The sequence below is a fragment of the Gekko japonicus genome, unplaced genomic scaffold (genome assembly GCF_001447785.1).
Source record: "Gekko japonicus isolate JY-2015 unplaced genomic scaffold, Gekko_japonicus_V1.1 scaffold3061, whole genome shotgun sequence".
Lineage (NCBI taxonomy): Eukaryota > Metazoa > Chordata > Lepidosauria > Squamata > Gekkonidae > Gekko > Gekko japonicus.
In genome coordinates this window covers 46,898-66,466 of record NW_015160929.1, presented here as the reverse complement: position 1 = coordinate 66,466, position 19,569 = coordinate 46,898, and the positions used below count along the sequence as shown (strand labels likewise).

The 19,569-nt window shown below is 49.0% G+C and overlaps 1 protein-coding gene across 1 annotated transcript in view; it reads left to right on the top strand.

Moving 5' to 3' along the window:
* Nucleotides 1-19,569, top strand: part of ARID4A (AT-rich interaction domain 4A) — a 108,207-nt gene that overhangs the window by 59,866 nt on the left and 28,772 nt on the right. Inside the window, exon 12 of the mRNA XM_015424967.1 lies at nt 10,057-10,129. Coding sequence (XP_015280453.1) covers nt 10,057-10,129 — 73 coding nt within the window. The remainder of the gene's footprint in view (nt 1-10,056; nt 10,130-19,569) is intronic.

Genomic DNA, 19,569 nt, shown 5'->3' with positions numbered 1-19,569 from the left:
GGGGGGGGAGAAACTATTTTTAGTCCTTGCCGTGCCACAAAATAGTGGCTTTTTTTTAACAAAATGGAGTCACTTTTCCATGCAAGCATGCTAATACTGGGGGAAATGTAGAAGCCTGATCATTTGTGGAATGTGAAATCTCCTCCCCTCCCCCTCCCCCTCCCTTATGTTGTTATACACAGTGAATAGGCCACATTTTGCAGGGTGTGAACTGTTGCAGACTGCACTGTGGCTCCCTTTTGTTTTATTTCTTTTATTTCCTCCCCCACCCCAGCAATTTGTAAATATCCTGCATCGCAGGTAAGTGACTATCAAGGACAGCCCCTTTTGACTCCGGATCGTATTTTACGCCCGTGCTCCCAAAGAGCCTTTCTGTCTTTCAAACAAAAGAGGAAGGAGGGAGAAAGCTTTTTTTTTTTTGAAGCAAGCATTCCTGTGGAGTAAATGGGGTGTCCCCCCCCCCCCGCCTACTTTGAAGTAAATAAACTGTTGGGGAAAAGCATGACGATAAAGTACATGGGAAGAAGAGATATCCGTAAGAGAAATCCGTGGAATCTATTGTTTCATGTGGCAGTAGAGATTCCCCCCCTCCCCCCAAGAAAAGGTGACTATTCAGAGATGAAGCTAGCTTGTAGGACGCTGGGTCTGGCTTTCCTGCTGTCGGCAGAAAAGCTGTCACGCTGAATCATTAAGTCAAATTAATGTTTTAAAATTCTCAGACGTAGGGTAGTCTCACTTGCATGTGTTGTCTCTTTCTCTCTCCCCCCCCCCCCAAATCTTCTATGTGAGGAAAGTATTTGGGCGTTTTTGTCAGGGGGTTACACTCAAGGGGTGACTGCCGATGTAAAATGCAGACAAAGTCAGCCGATAAGTAAATAATCTTCATGTGGCTTCTCTTATCAGCTTTGCGAAACGGAAGAAGCATCTTTCACATGTTGTGTTTGAAAATGACGGGCGGGCAGAAAGTCCTCCTTTTGCAACTGAGCCGGGAAATTATCCAAAGCGACCATTTGTGTGTGTGTGTGTGTGCGTGCGCGTGCTGAGATCTTGCCATTTTGGTAATCTTGTACGTTTCGGCTGTGCAGTAGCCCTGCCGAGGACACCGAGCTTACTTGCAGATGGTGGCTTCAGACCCGACACTCGGACGTCACTTCATTTGTTTCAGCGGAGCCTGTGTGGGGCTTTCGTGCGTTCTGCTGGAATGTACAGAACTCACGTAGGAGCCGTTCTCACAGGGTCGCTCTCGGGATGTGCCCTTCCCTCTAAAGCATTTCTCACGGTATCCATTTCTCCCTCGTTTTTATCTTCTGGTGAGGCAGGTTAGGCGGATTGGCTTCCAGTGTTTCTGCACAGCAGTTTCAGCCCAGGGCTCACCCTTTCTTTTTTTTTCTTCTTCGCACTGTTCTGCACTCCTTTCCTTCCCCCCTCCACATAAATTTGATACACAGGGTGGATATGGATTGGAAGAACCTGATACGAACCAGGCCAGCTACAATCGCAGGTCCCTCGAATTGTCCAGCAGCTCAACTGTGACTTTTGCTTCTGCAGAAACAGCTGCACGAAGTTGGGATTTGGTCTCTGTTGTTGGAAGAGAGGTGACTTGCAAAACAACTGGTTATACTCACTGGGTGTCTAAGATGGTCTGGCGGTTGTCTCTCCAAAGTTTAGCTTGCATGTCCCTCACTAGAACAACAGTGCATCCCTGGGACCGTGGAAACGGCGAGGTCGCCTTGTGGCTTATCCCGAAGTAGTGCGCGCTAAATCTTTAAAACTTCAATTGATTCCGTGTCCAGGTTTCATCTGTTTTTTAAAAGTTTTATTAATTTTCCCATCCATCGTTGCTCAGCCTAGAGGCATCCTGCTCCTTTCCCAGAGGTGAGCATCTGATTTGTCGAATCTGAATCCTGGAAATGCAAGCTCAGATCTCCATTTGACTCCGTCAGTAGCAGCAGGTTCCAGTCTGCCTGCAGCTCCGCAGGGAGCAGTGGCTTCATACACTCAGGTCCCCTAAATCCGTGGAGTTTATCTAAACGGGGACCGTCTTCTCTATTCTTTGGGCTCCACGGCCGTGGTGCTCCTGGGGTAGAAGCACTGCAGTTCTTGCAGCCTGAGAACAGACATCCCCCCCCTTTCATTGGCTGCAATGGTTTGTGGGAGATCTTAGCTGAATTAAAATACAGTCCCTTGAGCAGCAAGGGCTTGGATTTCCTGGCACACCATACAAGCGGGGTGGGGTGGGGGACGGGACCTGGTAGAACCTAGAATTAAAATCTTTGGACTGGAAACATGGGATTCCAGCAAACAGCTGGTAGCTTTTACCACTGTTCTTTCTTCATTCTCCTCTTCAGCGGCCTCGAAAAAACCAGACTGTCCGCCGAAAAGTGCACGCAGCTGTTGTTGCGTGTTTAAGAGCACGTGGAAACGACTGCAAGTGTTGCAGGAGTTTCAGCTTGAAACTTGTGTGAAAACCTGACGTATGTAAAATGAAACCCAGGAGTTCCCATCTCCTTTTGACAGAGAATATTCCAATCCTCTCTGACTGACAGTAGACGGTCTATTGCCACTGCGGTATAATGATTGTATCCGTTCGACTCCTTTGTCCTTGTTGGAAGGTAACATGCATTTTTGTGTGTGTGTGAGCCACATGCAGTGTTTTTTGTTTTTCTTAAGAGTGATTCTCACCGGTGATTCTGTAGTTCTCGACGAAGCGATGCAGCAAGGCATCTGCGGCCTCCCGGCTGACTTCGAATGCAAAAAACCTGAATTGCAGCCTTTCCAGCAATTGCTAGCCCAGTTGCTGGTATAAATGCTTTTGTATAACTCATACGGACTCATAAGTCTTTCTAAATATAGACTTGCTCACCCTTTAGGGCAATGCAGGAGGGGGTGGGGTTGTCAAATTTGTGCATTTTAATGTCTAAGGCTCCTGCCTATCTGTTGTTGTTGTGTGTGTGTGTGTGTGAAGAATAATGGTGTTCTGTTTGCTTTTAAAAAAAAAAACTCTTGTAATGCTTTGAACAGCAGCAAAAATTCAGAGTGTTATCCAGTTCCAGGATGGCTCCTTAGAATTTGGCAGTCGGTTTCAGTACATGTTGACTATGCATCTACAACATGAACTACTGTTTACAGGCCTGAACAAGTAATGGTATTCACTTCTACGGACACTGGAGGAATCCTGTGTCAGTTGTCATACTTGCTTCATCGGCTGTTTAAAAGCAATAATTTGACTGCCCTTCACGCTCCTTTGGAATGCACCTTTCTTTGAAAACTAAATGACAACACTTTTAAATTGCATTAAAATGCCGAAACTGCAGAGGCCCACGACTGCGGTAGCGAACAGTTAACGCTGGAAGAAATTATTTAACTAGGTAGGAGAAGCTTCGCCTGGTCCTACCCACACTCAGAATCAAGAAGTTATTTAGCATTAATTTAAAAGGTGCAAGGGCGAGTTTTGGCCAGCAAGAGTCGTAGCATTCTTTGCTTGCACAAATCTTTGCAAGGTGTGTGAAATTAGGTGCACAGAACTTAGAGCAAATGGAAATACGGCCTGGATCCTAATTACTACAAGCCAAACAGTGCTTTTGGAAAGGGATTTCCTCGCCCTCCCCACTCCCAAGCACACAAAGTCACTCCAGAAAGAAAGAGGACGCTCTAGGGCCACGGTCTTCAGCCCATGGGTTTACGACCCTTCGTTGGGTTACCGTGTTTCCCCGAAAATAAGACACTGTCTTATATTTATTTTTTCTGAAGAAGACACACTAGGGCTTATATCACAAATGCATAGAAATCCTGCTAGGGCTTATTGTAATGTATTGAAATGATTACATGAAGCACCTCATAGGACTCCCATGTTAAGCTTCGAGCCAGACCAGGGCTCCTCTGAGCGAACTTCCTATTGGTCGCTTCGTAACAGCGACCAATCAGAACGATACCATTCCCGAGGAGGGAAAGACTCCCATTGGTCTTTATCCGAGCAATCTCATTGGTTGTTATTTGTAAATAGGCGTGGCTACATTAGCCCGGTTATGTTTAAAAGGAGCATAAGCTCCCACTGTTTTCTGTTCTGGTTTCTTACTGAGTTTAGTGCTTGTTCGTTACTTCTAAATAAAGCTGAATCACTTGCTGAATCACTCTACGAGTCCTTTGTTAGCGCGATCTAACACTTATTTTTTGGGTAGGTCTTATTTTCGTGGAAAACAGGGTACATAGCCCTGCTTCCTGGTCCGCAAGTCCCTAAAGAGTTGCCATTTGTCAGGGTCTGCCCTCTAGAAGGACCACCTGATAATGCATCTTCATAGACAGCAAGCCATGTTTCCAGTTTCTTGTTACCCACGTATAGAGTGAAGCAGCAGAATGGTGAGGTGGTGTCAGGCTGGAAACTCTTGGCTTGTTCCTTACCACGGCTTGTTCCTCCTGGCCCTCCAGCTGCATTTTTGCGTGTCCTGCTCTCTTCATACGCTTGCTGCTGGCAGTGCTCTCCTTGACCCTGGTGGAGTTGTCGTTCCAGCTCTTTCTTCTCCTCCTGTCATGTAGCCGACGTCCAGTGACTCCTGGCCCACGTGCTTGACGCTTGGATGGGTCTGGCGGGGTTGAAGACCACCGCTTGGGAGCCATGGGGGTTGTGGCACAGACCTCTGCCCACAGGAAAGGGAAAAAACTGTGAGAATCCAAGAGCGTTGGCGTACGTGAGCAGAAGTACCTTTTGCTTGCACCCAGGCATTGTGGAATACAAGCCCCTCTGGTACTGTTTGTCAGTCTTGTCATTAACCCATAGAGATATGGGAGATCAGTGTGTCTCCCCAGAGATCCTGGTAGGCGCTGGGGTTTGAAACTGGGTCCTCGTCAAGGTTCCCTCTAAGCTGTGGAGTCTTGTGAGCAAAAATTCTACTTTGTGAGCTACTGGCATGAAAGTTGTGAGCGAGCGATTTGGCTACTGCATAAATTAGTTTGCTCTGGAGCCATCCTTCCTGAGCTAAGACAAAAATGCGTGAGCCGGAGGCTAAAAAACTGTGAGCTAGCTCACACTAACTCAGCTTAGAGGGAACATTGGTCCTCGTGTATGTAAAGCCTGTCATCTGGAACCAAGCCACAGCCTCCTGTTCTGGCCCACCTTGTTCCATAGTGTGATAGGTCAGATCACCACATGAATCTGTTTTATACTGAACCCGACTATCAATCCGTCAGTACTGCCTACTCAGACCGGCCCTATCTCCTTTTTTGACAGAGTTACTAAAATGGTTGACTCTGGCAATGCTGTGGATATAGTGTATCTAGATTTCAGTAAAGCATGTGACAAAGTTTCTCATGATATCCGTGAGGATAAGCTGGTTAAGTGTGGGCCGGATGGTGCAACTGTTGGATGGATTCATGGTTGGTTGAAAAATCGTACCCAACGAGTGCTCGCAAATGGCTCCGCGTCTACGTGGAGGAAGTCTCGAGTGGAGTGCCGCAGGGCTCGGTCCTAGGCCCGGTTTTGTTCAGTGTTTTTATAAATGACCTGGAGGAAGACATAGAGGGGATGCTTATCAAATTTGCAGATGACACGAAGCTGGGTGGGATTGCTAATTCTGAAGAAGACAGAGTCAGGATTCAAAAGGATCTAGATAGGCGCACAGATGTAGAATGGGAGGGACTTGGCTTGACAGCAGCACATGTGAAAGGGATCTAGGTGGTTGATCACAAGGTAAACATGAGCCTGCAGCGCGATGTGCCTGCAAAGAAAGCTAATGCAATCTTAGGATGCATTAACAGAGGCATTGTGTCCAGATCACGGGAGGTGGTAGTTCCGCTCTATTCTACTGTGGTCAGGCCTCACCTGGAGTCCTGTGTCCAGCTTTGGGCACCACATTTTAGGAAGGATGTTGACAAGCTCGAGCGTGTCCAGAAGAGGGCAACGAGGATGGTGAGAGGGTTGGAATCCAAGTCTTGTGGGGAAAGGCTGAAAGAGTTGGGTCTGTTTAGCCTGGGAAAGAGATTGCAAGACTAGATCGAATGGGTGGAAATGACAAGGGAGTCGATACCGGCTGAATATCAGGAGAAAACTTCCTAATTGTAAGAGTGGTTGAGCAGTGGACCAGACTACCTCGGGAGGTGGCGGATGCTCCTTCGCTGGACGTCATCAAGCGGAGGCTGGACGGCCATCTTTCGGGTATGTTGTAAGGCTATCTTTCGGCTGTGCTCCCACAGGGTGCAGGGGGTTGGACTAGATGACCTGGATGGTCCCTTCCAACTCTAACATTCTATGATTCTACTCAGACTGGCAGCGGCTCTCCAGCATTGCAGGTTGAGGTCTTCCACATCAGCTATTACTATCAGTTCCTTTCAACGGGTTTGCCAGGGATTGAACCTGGGACCTTTTTCATGCCAAGCAGATGCTCTACCACTGAGCCACCTCCCCTCCCTAAAATGAGTACACAAGGGCCCTCTGCTTCTGGTTAAAGTCAGTGTGTGTAAATGAACTGTTTTGACAACAGATTCAGGTGGGTCAGCCGTGTTGGCCTGAAGCAGCAGAACCAAAGTTTGAGTCCAGCGGCACCTTTAAGACCAACAAAGTTTTATTCAAGGCGTGAGCTTTTGTGTGCACGCACGCTTCCTCAGATACATTGAAATGGAAAATGCCAGTCCATACATATAGGTGCATCTGTTAAACACTTTTATTATGCTGTGTGCTTATTTGCTGCTCACCCTCTACCTACATGTATGGACTGGCAACTTCCATTTCAGTGTATCTGAGGAAGTGTGCATGCACACAAAAGCTTAAAATGTCTGCCCCGTGAAGTGTGTCACTTTCTAGAAGTTTAATGCAGACGTACACAAGCATATGAACTATGAAGGGTGGTGCAAAGTCCCAGAAGCAAACGAGAGATCTCAGAATCCATGGAATGAGCGTACTCTGTTAAATATGTGCTTGAGAAAAGGCCGAGCCCAGTCGGCACCTGCAGTTCAGGGCTCTAAACATTTGCTTTGCGATCTTTTCCTTCTCCCGAAACAGTTGAAGAATAAGAGCACCGATTGACCCTTTGAATGTCACTCCCCCCGCGCCTCCTCCCAATATGCACAAGCATCAGTCAAAGAAGAAATAAATTTATTTTCCAGTTCCGGGCTGCGAACGGCTTTTCAGCAATGAGGGAAAGCCACGAAGTGCCAAGTTCATTACCAAAATTTCAGTAGGCCTGTCTTTTTTTTTTTTTAACCGAAACACTGCTTTCTGTCTCGTAGGAAGGCCCTACAATCTGCAGGATGCCTTGAGGGGGAAATAAAAACCCTTGCAAGTCAAATCTGCTCAACCCCCCCCCCCCCCCCCCCCCCAAGCAGGTTGGGCTCTGTGGGGTCTTGTTTTTCCCGTGAGCATGTCGATACGGAGGCAGCCTTGTCAGGAGGAGTCAGTCATACTGCTCTCCCCTCTCTCCCCGAATCCATCCTCCCGTCGCAAGCAAACTGCACAGGCGACACGTTCCACTGAGATGCGGCCACGTTTGTCGCGAGCCCCAGCGACTGGCAGCTACCCCACCGATGCATAATCTTTACACGGAGCTGGTTGTCCTTGCTGCGCCTCCTGTGATTTGACAGAATATTAAAAGCCGCAGCAGATTGGCTTCAGCATGAAAAAAAGCACCACCCTTGGTTGCATTTTTAACTTTTTATTCTGCCGTTAAGGGGGTTTGGGGATCAAGGCGTCTGCGATGGGATTGGAACTCTCAGGTGAGCTCTCTGCACGCTCTTTGGCTCCCTGCAAAAGAGCTCTGGAAGGTTGGATTCGGCGTGGGGGGGGAGAATACCCCTGAACAATGTGGGATGCAATAGAGAATGCGAGGAAATCCCCCTGCACAGACTTCTCTGCAAAAGGAGAATAGATGGAGACCGTTTCTGCAGATTCCTTCTAATGGCTGTAATCCTCTGTGGCCTCCCATGCTGCTTCCGAGGGTCCCCTTGGTCTCCAAGGAGCAAGTTTTTGGAGGAAACAGGATGGGGCTCAGAGACAGAAGCTGGGAGGGCAGCAAAGGTCCCTTCTGCCCGATCCACCTGGGAAAGATTTGATCACACTCTCCTTAAATACCATAGGCAAGATTCTGCATTACTGCTTTAAGAGCCTTGGTTTCATTCCTCTTGGGCTTCTGCCAGGAAGGAAGGGGGCTTATCTATTGGAAAGTGTGGCCTGTAATGCATGAGCTGTCCTTTTTCTGCAACGGGGCCGTTATTCCCTCTGGCTCAGCGGCACATGCTCTGATCCCCAGTGAGCCGGAGATCTTCCTCACCTGGCGACTTTTGGGGCTGTGGTTTCAACCTGGGACGCTGTACATGCAAAGCAAGTGTTCTTACCTCAAGCCGCTCCTTAGTACTAGCCGAGCAAGCCGAAGCACGGGCACTCCGAAGCACGTCCCATCGAATCATGTTTGTGTGCGTAACGTGCCGTCGAATCGCACCCGGCTCATGGTGACCTCATAGGGTTTTCAAGGCAATAGACTAACAGGTTGGTTTGCCTTTGCCTGCCTCTGCATAGTGGCTCTGCACTTCCTTAGCTGTGTCCCACCCAAATACTAACGCTGGTTGACCCTGCTTCGCTTCCGAGCGAGACCTGACAAGCCTGGGCCAATCCGGGTGAGGGTGGGATTGGACTAAGTTTAGTCCCTAGTAAATGTAGGGTATTTGTGGCTCAGTGTTTAAGACTCTGAACTGCAGACTGGAAGGTCGGTAGTTCAGCAGTTTGAGACCCGAGTGCCGCATGACGGAGTGAGCTCCCGTCTCTGGTCCCAGCTCCTGCCAACCTAGCAGTTCGAAAGCAAGAAATTGCAAGTAGATAAATAGGTACCACTTCAGTGGGAAGGTAACAGCGTTCCGTGCGCCTCGGCGTCTAGTCATGCTGGCCACATGACCACGGAAAGGTCTTCAGACAGTGCTGGCTCTTCGGCTTTGAAACGGAGATGAGCACCGCAACCCTAGAGTCGGATTCAACTGGCTTTCGAGGAAGGGAAACCTTTACGTTTACCTAAATGTACTCAGGTGTGCATCCTTAGCTTTTAAATTTTACTTTAGGTTCCGTGAGGCTATCTTTTCATTAAAGAAAATTCAGTGGACGTGGCCAGTGCTTCTGAAAATAAACTTGGGGGTAGAACACCCAGTTTCAGCTGTTCTCTGCTTCGTGTCACTTACGATGTTCTCAGTGCGACAGTCTCTTGCCATGCTGCCTTTAGGGGGTTCTTGCAGAGTGAAGGCTGACTCGCGTGTTTGCCAGGGGTGTTTGCCAGGGTCCGGAGTGCTAGTGAATTCTCGTCTGACGTCTGAATTCAAGATATTTCCTTGTCCTCTTATACATGGTTACAAACTTGGTTCATGAGACTGAGCGGCCTGTATACCAAAATGTGTATTTTGATGCATAAATTCTCTCTTCGCTGTGCCTTAAAAAAAAAAAGTAGGGTATTTAGAACTGTGTCTTAAGCGGGAAGTATTTAGTAAAAGTATACAAAGTGATAAATAATACAGAAGCAGTTATAGCTAGTGGGGTATGGCAAGGAGAGGAAGGGTGTGCTCTCCCTAAGACCTCTGGTAAGAGGGAGGAGGGTTTCCTCCTGCTGATTTTTTTTAGGGGGTCTCCTCTTCAGCCTCGGTATCAGAGGCAACCCTGTCCTGCCTTCTCCCCCACCCCCAGCCGTTTTTTTAGGTATAATAATGATAGAATGAACAGAAAAGAAGTCAGAAGAATGCGTTATACCTTACTGGAAGATCTAAAGGATGTATTAAGGAAAAATGCTAGGATAAGGGAATAGGAAACAAACAAGCTACAAACCGGACTGGGCTTAAGTTTAATCTGTTAGTTATATAGTTGGAATGTAACCTCAATATTGCTTTTCACATGTTTAAATTATGAAAAGGAGTATAATGTACAAGGATATGAATTATCCTGATGTAGTATGAATTATATACTCAATAAAAATATCAATTAAAAAAAAAGGATTGGAATTTTGTGGGACTCTGCCCTTCCGATAAAATGCTGACAAACAGCTCTTTAAGGCAGAAGCGCCTCTCAACCTTTTTGTTCATTTTGTGTGTTTTTGACAGCCCGAGGAAGAGCCTGATCCTGAAGAGAGGGACAACTTCCTGCAGCAGCTCTACAAGTTTATGGAAGACAGAGGTAACCCGGCCTAACTTTCAACCGTCTTGCGCAACGGAGACGCTTGAAGCGAGAGAACTGACTTGCGTTTTAAGAGTTCCGTATTTCCATCGAGTGCGATAGTACACGCAGCGTGCTTCGAACCCTCCGAAGCCCACAGTCCCGCGCATGCTTTTCTGGGAAGAAGTCCCAGTGTGCGGCAGCTCTGATTTCTGAGCACAATGCGCAGAACGGGGCCACAGACCCAGGCACTTAGCTGCTTCGGTGGCTTCCAACCGGTCTGTCTCATCAGCCACACCCCACTTATTATGACTTTCTCCAGTCAGTAGGTAGGATTTCGAAATACGCCTTCAGACAGGCCAGTTCTGTATTAAAATTGGGGGAGTGGGGGGAGAAGAGGCATCAAGTCACAGCTGATCTCTGGTGACTTTCTCCAGTCAGTATCGCAGCACAGATTTCGAAATACGCCTCCAGACAGGCCAGTTCTGTATTAAAATTGGGGGAGTGGGGGGAGAAGAGGCATCAAGTCACAGCTGGTCTCTGGTGACGGCCCCGTGAGGTTTTCAAGGCAAGCGACGTTCAGAAGTAGTCTGCCATTGCCTGCTTTCCACATCATGGCCTTGGTATCCCATGGAGGTCTCCCCTCTGAATATGAGCCTTGGCTATCCAGGTCAGGGCAACGCGGATTGTTATCTCTCCTTCCCCCCCCCCCCAAAAAAAATCCGCAGCCTGCATCAACTGAAAGCAGAATAAGGAAGCTTCCTCTAAACAATGCTCCCTCTAAGCTGTGGAATCTTGTGAGCAAAAATTCCACTATGTGAGCTACTGGCATTAAAGTTGTCAGTAAGCCACTTGGCTACTGCATACATTAGTTTGCTCTGGAGCTATCCTGCCTGAGCGAAGACGAAACTGTGCGAGCCGGAGGTTAAAAAACTGTGAGCTAGCTCACACCAACTCAGCTTAGAGGGAACCTTGTTCCTAAAGCAGCTGAGCAAGTGAGCTTCTACTCACCTGTCCCAAACTTTATATTCTCCGTCTTCGTTTAAAGATACCTGCCTCCTACATTCCCGACCTGGAGGCCGAGAATCAAATGTGGGCTTCCCAGGAAAACGCCCTGCTCCTCTCGTAAATCCAACTGCTGCCCATTGGTCAGTCCGAACCTCTTAAAGAACCTGGTCCCCCGTACAATTGCTAGGGTCCAACCCAATCTACAAGGAGCAAGCAAAGATCTGAATTAGAGCTGTGGCCACAAAGCGCGACAGTTTAAACTCTGGAAACCAGTGTTCCCTCTCATTTCCCTTCCCTCCCCACTGAGCGGAGCAGTTCACACCCTGAGAAGGATATAACGGCTGAAATCTTTTTAAATGGGCAGTGCGAGACCCTGCGCGTTAATCAAATCTAATGCTCTAGTACAATGCAGTGGTCTAAAGTAGTTTTCCCTGTACAGAAGCCCACCTGTTCTGGGCGTAAGAACCTCTGTTGTCATCCATGTAGTAAGCTTAGACAGAAAATGTCTGGCATACAGTTTTCCCATTATGGAGAGCAGACTGATTGGTCTATAGTTGGAAGGATTTAGGGTGTCGCCTTTTTTGTAGATTTATTTATTTATCTATTGTATTTATAACCTGCCCTCCCCGCAAGCGGGCTCAGGGCGGCTCACTTTGCCTGGCACAGGGTGCCAAGGTTCATATACAGTCAAAGCATTTAAAACTTAAAACATTTAACACAAACATTTAGAACATTTAAACAATCAACGATTTCCGATTAAAGCGCACTCAGTGATTATTAACCAAGATGGTGTAACATGTCATGCAGGCTCAGGCAATTACAGGCTCCTAGGCGGTTTATTTTATATTCTTAAATTTCTACCCCGCCCTCCCGCCGAAGCGGCTCAGGGCGGCTTACAAACAGTTTAAAACCAACATACAGTTAAAACCAACAATTACATATATAAATACAATACCGTAAAATCCCAGCGAATACATCCCGTGATAAAGTGCTAGTGCGACACCACCGGAGTAGTCAGTTCTTATTGGAATGCTTGCCGGAATAGCTCCGTTTTAACTGCCCTACGGAACTGAGCAGATCGAGGTTTGGCTCGATCGCACTGCAGCCAGCCTCCACCACAGATATTAATAGTGGTCGTTGATGGCAATGTGGGCGGCTCCTGATCGAAGGCCTGGCGGAACCACGATTGCATTTAGCCATGCCTCAGGAATAAAGCCAGATTCATCAACCCTGGTAAAAAAGGACGCAAGGGGAGCTCGCCCCACCACTCAGGGTCCAGTTTTAGAATTTCAGGTACGATTATGTCAGGGCTGGGGGCTTTACCCTATTTTAGTTGGGTTTTGGGCCAATTTAGTTCAGTTCTTTTATTTCATCGGGTGTTACAGGAGGCCAGCAAGGTAAGTCCTCAAAAGTCTGGGGGGGGGGGGTTCCATGGTGCTGGCGTCATCCTGATGGACTAATGATGGAAAACTATTGAAGCCACACTTGGGAAGAGATTGCAGACACAGAAGGGGTCTCCGCACGACATGCCGCCAAAACGATGGCCCAGAATTTTTTGGAATTGTTTAAAATTGTGGCCTGGTATAATTGTTCCCACTGTGTATTAATATATTCACTCTTTTCCCTCTTCGTAGTCTGTTGTAGCTGGCACTTAAGTTTAAAGTATTCTCTCAAAAACGTATTGCTGCTGAGCGGGGCTTCCTGCGTTGATGAGCTCACATGCACCGCTTAGAGGGAACACGGCTGAAAACCGCATTCCTGGTTCATTAGTTATAATCCCCCCCTCCCCCCCAGCTCCAATTTGTAGTCTTATCAGTAGCAAACTGGAAATTCCTATGACCATGTCCATTTTCTAGGAAACACCATAGTGAAGGTGCTTCCGTCATCTTTATTTTGGACCTCGTGGCCCAGATGTGAAGAAAAGTCAGTTCTGTCTCTGCTGCAGCCTGAGGTTGCGGGTACAGTGGCAATAACCCAGATGCTTCCGAATTATTATCTATTTTTTTTAATTATTAAATTTGATTTTAGACCACCCTCCCCCAGAGAGACCGGGCTCAGGGTGGTGTACAACATAATATCATATAAACATTATTAAGAGCAAATTAAAACCGATAGAACACAGCAGTAATCGAAGATGGCGTTAAAATTTTTCTAGTGGTGTTGCTGGCTTCACAGGGGAGGGAGGGGGCTGGGAGTGTCAGGAAGATGGCACCATCGCCGTCCTCAACCATATGCCTGGCGGAAATATGTCACTGTCTAGACCTCTCTCACACATCTGAATTAATGCTGGGCAACTGTCCAAGATCAGGGAGTGATTCTCTGGAATGGTTTTAAGCCCTGTAGTGTCCATGCCTGTCCTAAAGGGAATAAATAACGCTTCCAAACAACACAAAAAACACTGTTTCCCGTAGTCTGAAAACCTTCATACTCTGCACCAGGTTGATGAAGAAAATCTGCATGCCGCTAAATCAGTAGAACTTGTCTTTCGACAGAGAGCCAGTTTGGTGTAGTGGTTAGGAGCGCGGAGTCTAATCTGGGAGAACCGGTTTTGATTCCCCACTCCTCCACATGCAGCTGCTGGTGCGACCTTGGGTCAGTCACAAGTTCTCTCAGAGCTGTTCTCAGGAGCAGTCCTCGTAAGAGCTCTCTCCGCCCCACCTACCTCACAGGGTGTCCGTTGTGGGGAGGGGAAGGGAAAGGAGATTGTAAAGCCACTCTTCTTTGGGTCATGAAGGGTGGGGTATAAATCCAGTCTCTTCTTCTATTTAATGAAGCCTGGGAGAGCCTCCGTTGGTTGGGTGCCCAGGAATTCTGCAATAGATCTCAAGCTGGTTTTCGTTTTTGTTCTGATTCTCTGGGACTAAAGCCTTGGCTGCATTAGCGAATCCGAGGCAGACAGGCTCCCCAAGAGAAGACTCATCACCTGCCCGCGGGCTTCCCAGGAGCACCTGACTGGCTCCTACCGGATGCAGGATGCTGGATTAGTTGGGACTCAGGTTTAATCCTGCAAAGCTGTCCTTCATATCGCAGTCTGGTGGGGCCAGGGACCCAGGAGGGTGAAAGACGATGCTCCAGATTTGGCAGCAATGCCTGCTTGACACTGCTGGAGCACTTTGTTTCCCTTGACGAATAGCTGCCGTGCTGTATGTGTCTGAACCATTAATATTGTTATAGCTGGCGAAAGATTTGAGCCACTGCCCAGGAAGGTCCATTTCCGGACAGCCTCTTAGAATCATAGAATGTAAGAGTTGGAAGGGACCACCCATTCGATCTAGTCTTGCAATCCGGAGCAAGAGAGAATAGATCTGCTCCATCTTCTACATGACAGCCCTTCAGATACTTGAAGACTGCAATCATGTCTCCTCTAAGCCTTCTCTTTCCCAGGCTAAACTTACCCAACTCTTTCAGCCTTTCCTTGTAAGACTTGGATTCCAACCCTCTCACCATCCCGGTTGCCCTCTTCTGGACACGCTCGAGCTAACTCATGAATCGTAGAATGTTAGAGTTGGAAGGGACCTTGCAGGTCATCTAGTCCAACCCCCTGCACTCTGCAGGAGCACAGCCGAAAGATAGCCCTACATACCTACAACATACCCGGAGCAAGAGAGAATAGATCCGCTCCATCTTCTACATGATAGCCCTTCAGATACTTGAAGACTGCAATCATGTCCCCTCTAAGCCTTCTCTTTCCAAGGCTAAACTTACCCAACTCTTTCAGCCTTTCCTCGTAAGACTTGTTTCAGTTGGACCGTTCACTTGTAAGTGATGGAAACGATGTTGACATCTGGGTACTTTCTGGAGGCATTGTTGGCTTCAGTGTTTACTGGTAAATGTCAGAGTCTTGTCACGTTTGCTTTCTGGTTTCTTCTAATCTTAAGAGTTAGAAGAAGAAGAAGAGAAGAGATTGGATTTATACCCTGCCCTTCACTACCCGAAGGTGTCTCAGAGCGGCTTACAAACTCCTTTCCCTTCCCCTCCCCACAGCAGACACCCTGTGAGGTAGGTGGGGCTGAGGGAGCTCTGACAGAAACTGCTCTTTTTCAAGAACAGCCCTTATCAGAACTATGGCTTGCCCAAGGTCATCCAGCCAGGTGCAAGTGGAGGAGTGGGGATTCAAACCCGGTTCTCCCAGATTAGAGTCCGTGCACTTAACCACTACACCAAACTGGCTCTCTTGTTGGCTGGAACCATGTGTTTGGGTGTTTTTTTACAGTCAGAGCAGTTCAGTAGTGGAATGGGCTGCCTGGGGAGGGCTCGGCAGTGGAGCTGCAAGGCTGGCGGCGGCAGCCGGGACCGTTGGGGGTGGGGTGTGTGGCCTTATGACACACTTCCGGTGATGTCAGAGGGTGTGGCATATGCTAATGAGTTATGCTAATGAGTTTCCCTAGCTCTTTTTCTACGAAATGACCCCTGATATACACACTCAGCAATGTTCCCTCTAAGCTATGGAGTCCTGTGAGCAAAAATTCTACTTTGTGAGCTACTGGCATTAAAGTTGTGAGCAAGCGATTTGGCTGCTGCATACTGGAGCCATCCTTCCTGAGCTAAGATAAAAATGTGTGAGCTGGAGGCTAAAAAATTGTGAGCTAGCTCACACTAACTCAGCTTAGAGGGGAACACTGACACACAGTGCTTTATTTTTAGTTTTCCAAAGGTGCTGGTGCTCATATATAAGGTTGTGCCAATTTCCCCTCATTCTCCTATCAGAACTTGGGAGAGAGGCCGCACCCCTAATGTAGCCAGTCCTCCAAGAGCTTACAGAGCTCTTCTTACAGGGGCTACTGTAAGCTCTTGGAGGATTGGCTACATTAGGGGTGTGTCGCCTAATATGCAGAGCATGCTACAAAAAGAGCCCTGAGTACGGGTACCACAAAAAGGCCCTGCGTGTGTGTGTGTATCTGCTTGTGAGTGCCTGCACGTACATCACTTACGTTTATTTCAGGGGTTTGTTTTTGCCGCTGCCTTTCTGTAGCGTCCTTCCCTTGTTTTTTAAACACATTTGAACGCAGAAAGTCAAGACTTGTCAAACCGCTAAGAGATTAGTGGGTGTATCTGCTCCATGTCCCCGAATGAGCCAGGGAAGAGGCGTCAGGGCGCCCGTTGCTTTTTGAGAGCGCGTTCATCTGACACAGCTGTTCCTCTGAGCAGGCCTCTATTCTATGGAAAGCCAATCAGTCTCTTCAGAGGAAGCCCCAGCTACCAGCTTGGGCCCTGCAGGTGCATTTGGTGCTGCCCTCCCAGTGCGAGGAGCCATCTCCCGACTCTAGAAGAGCCTCCGGCATCAGTAGAAGGATCCTTGGACTTGAGGAACGTGCAGTGGAATGGATCAGAGAATCACAGCGTCGGAAGGGGCCACGCAGAGGCCATCCAGTCCAGCCCCCTGCTCAATGCAGGACCAGGCTAGAGCACCCCTGACCAGTGTCCGTCCGTCCGCTGCTTGAAGGCCGCCAGTGAGGGAGCTCGCCAACTTCCCCGGCAGCCCGTTCCACCGCTGAACTACTCCGACGGCAAAAAAGTAAATTGTTTCCTAATATCCAGCCAGTAGCTTTCCACGCATCATTTAAACCCATTATTGCGGACCTACAGGATCCGACCTGTAGAAATTCTGAGTGAGGATGTATCTGCCAGCTGGGTGCTTCTATGTGTGATGCTGCTATAGAAATACGTCTAAAATGGTTATTAGGCTTTCCCCTGGTACACTGACTCACACCGCATCAGTGTAAACCAGTTGTGGGCCAAAGCCAGCTTTGCTCAGCTGCCCAGAGGGAATCTTTCCTCGCCACCCTCGACTAGGTGGATAGCTATGGCCAAAGCTACCGGGGTTGTGCTTTTTGAAGAAGGCGAAAGCGAGACGCTCATATACAAACAGATTCGAGCCCAGTAGCACCTAAAAGACCCACAAGATTTTCAGGAGGACAAAGTCCGAGTCCAGTGTTACCTTTAAGACCCACCAAGTTTTATTCAAGGTAGAAGCTTTCATGTGCACGCACAGGGGTCATTTCATGCAGGACCGCACAGGAACGGAGCTCTGGCAGTAAAGAGCCCAGGGGGCGGGCACAGGCAACAAGCCGCACCCCCTGCTCCCAGCAGCCCTCAGTCAGAGCAAGAAGCAGCCAGGTAAGCTGCAGAGCTTACCCCCCCCCCGGCCCCCCAGTCCAAAACAGTCCAGTGGCACCTTTAAGACCAAGTTTTATTCAGGTAGAAGCTCTCCCTCCTCTGCGAGGACAGATCTGCACGTTCCCCCTCCCCCCAATAGCTAGCAATCCAAAACAGTCCAGTGGAGCCTGAGCGGTGGGGGTTGCCTTCTGACACACTTCCGGTGATGTCAGGGGGTGTGGCACATGCAAATAAGTTTGGCTAATGAGTTATGCTAATGAGCTCCTGCACCTCTTTTTCTACTAAATGACCCCTGTGCACGCACATTTCTTCAGATACACATATGCCCGAATTGTGTATGTACGTATCGGAAGAAGTGTACGAAGCATGTCTGTATGAAGGCCCCTTGTGCGTCTTCTGGTCCAACATGGGACCACTTCAGCCGACTCTCCCAGGAGGAGGTCGACAAGATCCTGGCAGCTGTGAAGCCCACCCCTTTTCTCCTTGACCCGTGTCCGTCATGGCTGGCAAAGGCCAGCGGAGATGGACTACGGTCCCCCCGGGAGATATTGTTAACCTACCCCTGAATTCAGGGACCTTCCCAGGGTCTTTGAAGGAGGCAGTGGTGAGACCACTCTTGGAAAAAAAACCCATCACTGGACCCTTTCGTTCCCGCCAGCTACCGCCCAGTGTTGAACCTTCTATTCCTGGGCAAGGTAGATGAGAGAGCGGTAGCAGAACAGTTCCAGGGGTTCTCCTTGGATGACGCCTCTCGTCTTGGATCCATTCCAGTCCGGCTTCCGCCCTGGCTATGGGATGGAGACGGCATTGGTTGCCCTCATAGATGACCTTCGGAGGCCTCTAGTATGCGGTGTCCCTCAGGGGGCGATCCTTTCCCCGATGTTGTGTTTAACATTGATATGCGCCTGCTCTCCCAGTTGATCTGGGAGTTTGGGCTGGGGTGTCCCCAGTACGCTGATGACACCCAGCCATATCTGTTGATGGACGGCTGGCCCAACTCCACCCTGGATGTATAGGCCAGGGCACTGGAGGCCGTGGCTGGTTGGTTACAACAGACTCCATTGAAATTAAATCCGTTGAAGACGGAGGTCCTGTGCCTGAGTCGCAGTAGTCTGGGATCAGGCATCCGACTCCCAACTGTTGGCAGGGCATCACTGACGCCAGCGCCAATGGTGAGGAGCTTAGGAGTGACTCCGGATATCTCTCTTTCCATGGAGGCCCAGGTCACAACTGTTGCCAGATTGGCTTTCTTCCATCTTCGGCTGGTCAGGCAACTGATAGCCTATCTTTCCTCCTGTGACTTAGCCACAGTGATCCATGCAGGGGTCACCTCCGGCTGGACTGCTGTATCTCCCTCTTTGTGAGGCCGCCCTTGAACTTGATCTGGAAACTTCAGTGGTTCCAAATGCCATGGCACGCCTGCCACCTGGGATGCCTGTGTGGGTGCACATTCAGCCAGTGCTTCGCCAGCTGCATCAGTTGCCGGTTGAACACCAGATCAGGTTCAAGGTTACGGTACTAACCTTTAAGGCCCTAAGAGGTCAGGGACCAACATATCTGCGGAACTGTCTCTCCCAATATGACCCCCCCGACGAACTCTATGCTCACCGGTTCAACATCTGGTAATCCCCAACCCAAAAGACATCCACTTACCCTCGATCAGAGCCTTTTCGGCTGTGGCTCCAGTCCGGTGGAACATGCTTCCAAATGAGATCGGGGTCCTGTGGGATTTATTCCACAGGACCTGCAAGATGGAGCTGGTTGTGGTTGTCCAATTCATGGCCTCCCCTCAGCAAACCAGCCTGCTTCGATCAACTTATGCTGTACACGGTACCGACTGTATAATGGGCTACTGGCCGCCGGACCACCAGCTTGATATGCTGGCCCTTTCTGAACTGTGCAAGGCATATACCTGGGATCAGGGGTCATTCCGTAGAAAAAGAGGTGCAGGATCTCATTAGCATAACTCATTAGCATAACTTATTTGCATATGCCACACACCCCTGACATCACCGGGAGTGTGTCAGAAGGCAACACCCACCGCTCAGGCTCCACTGGACTGTTTGGGATTGCTAGCTGCCGGGGGGGGGGGGGAACGTGCAGATCTGCCCTCCCAGAGGAGGAAGAGCTTGTACCTGAATAAACCTTAGTCTTAAAGGTGCCACTGGACTGTTTTGGACCGGGGGGGTTGGCGGGGGGGGAGCTCTGCAACATACCTGGCTGTTTCTTGCTCTGACTGAGGGCTGCTGGGAGCAGGGGGTGGTGCTTGTTGCATGTGCCCGCCCCCTGGGCTCTTTACTGCCGGAGCTCCGCTCCTGTGCACTCCTGCAGGAAAT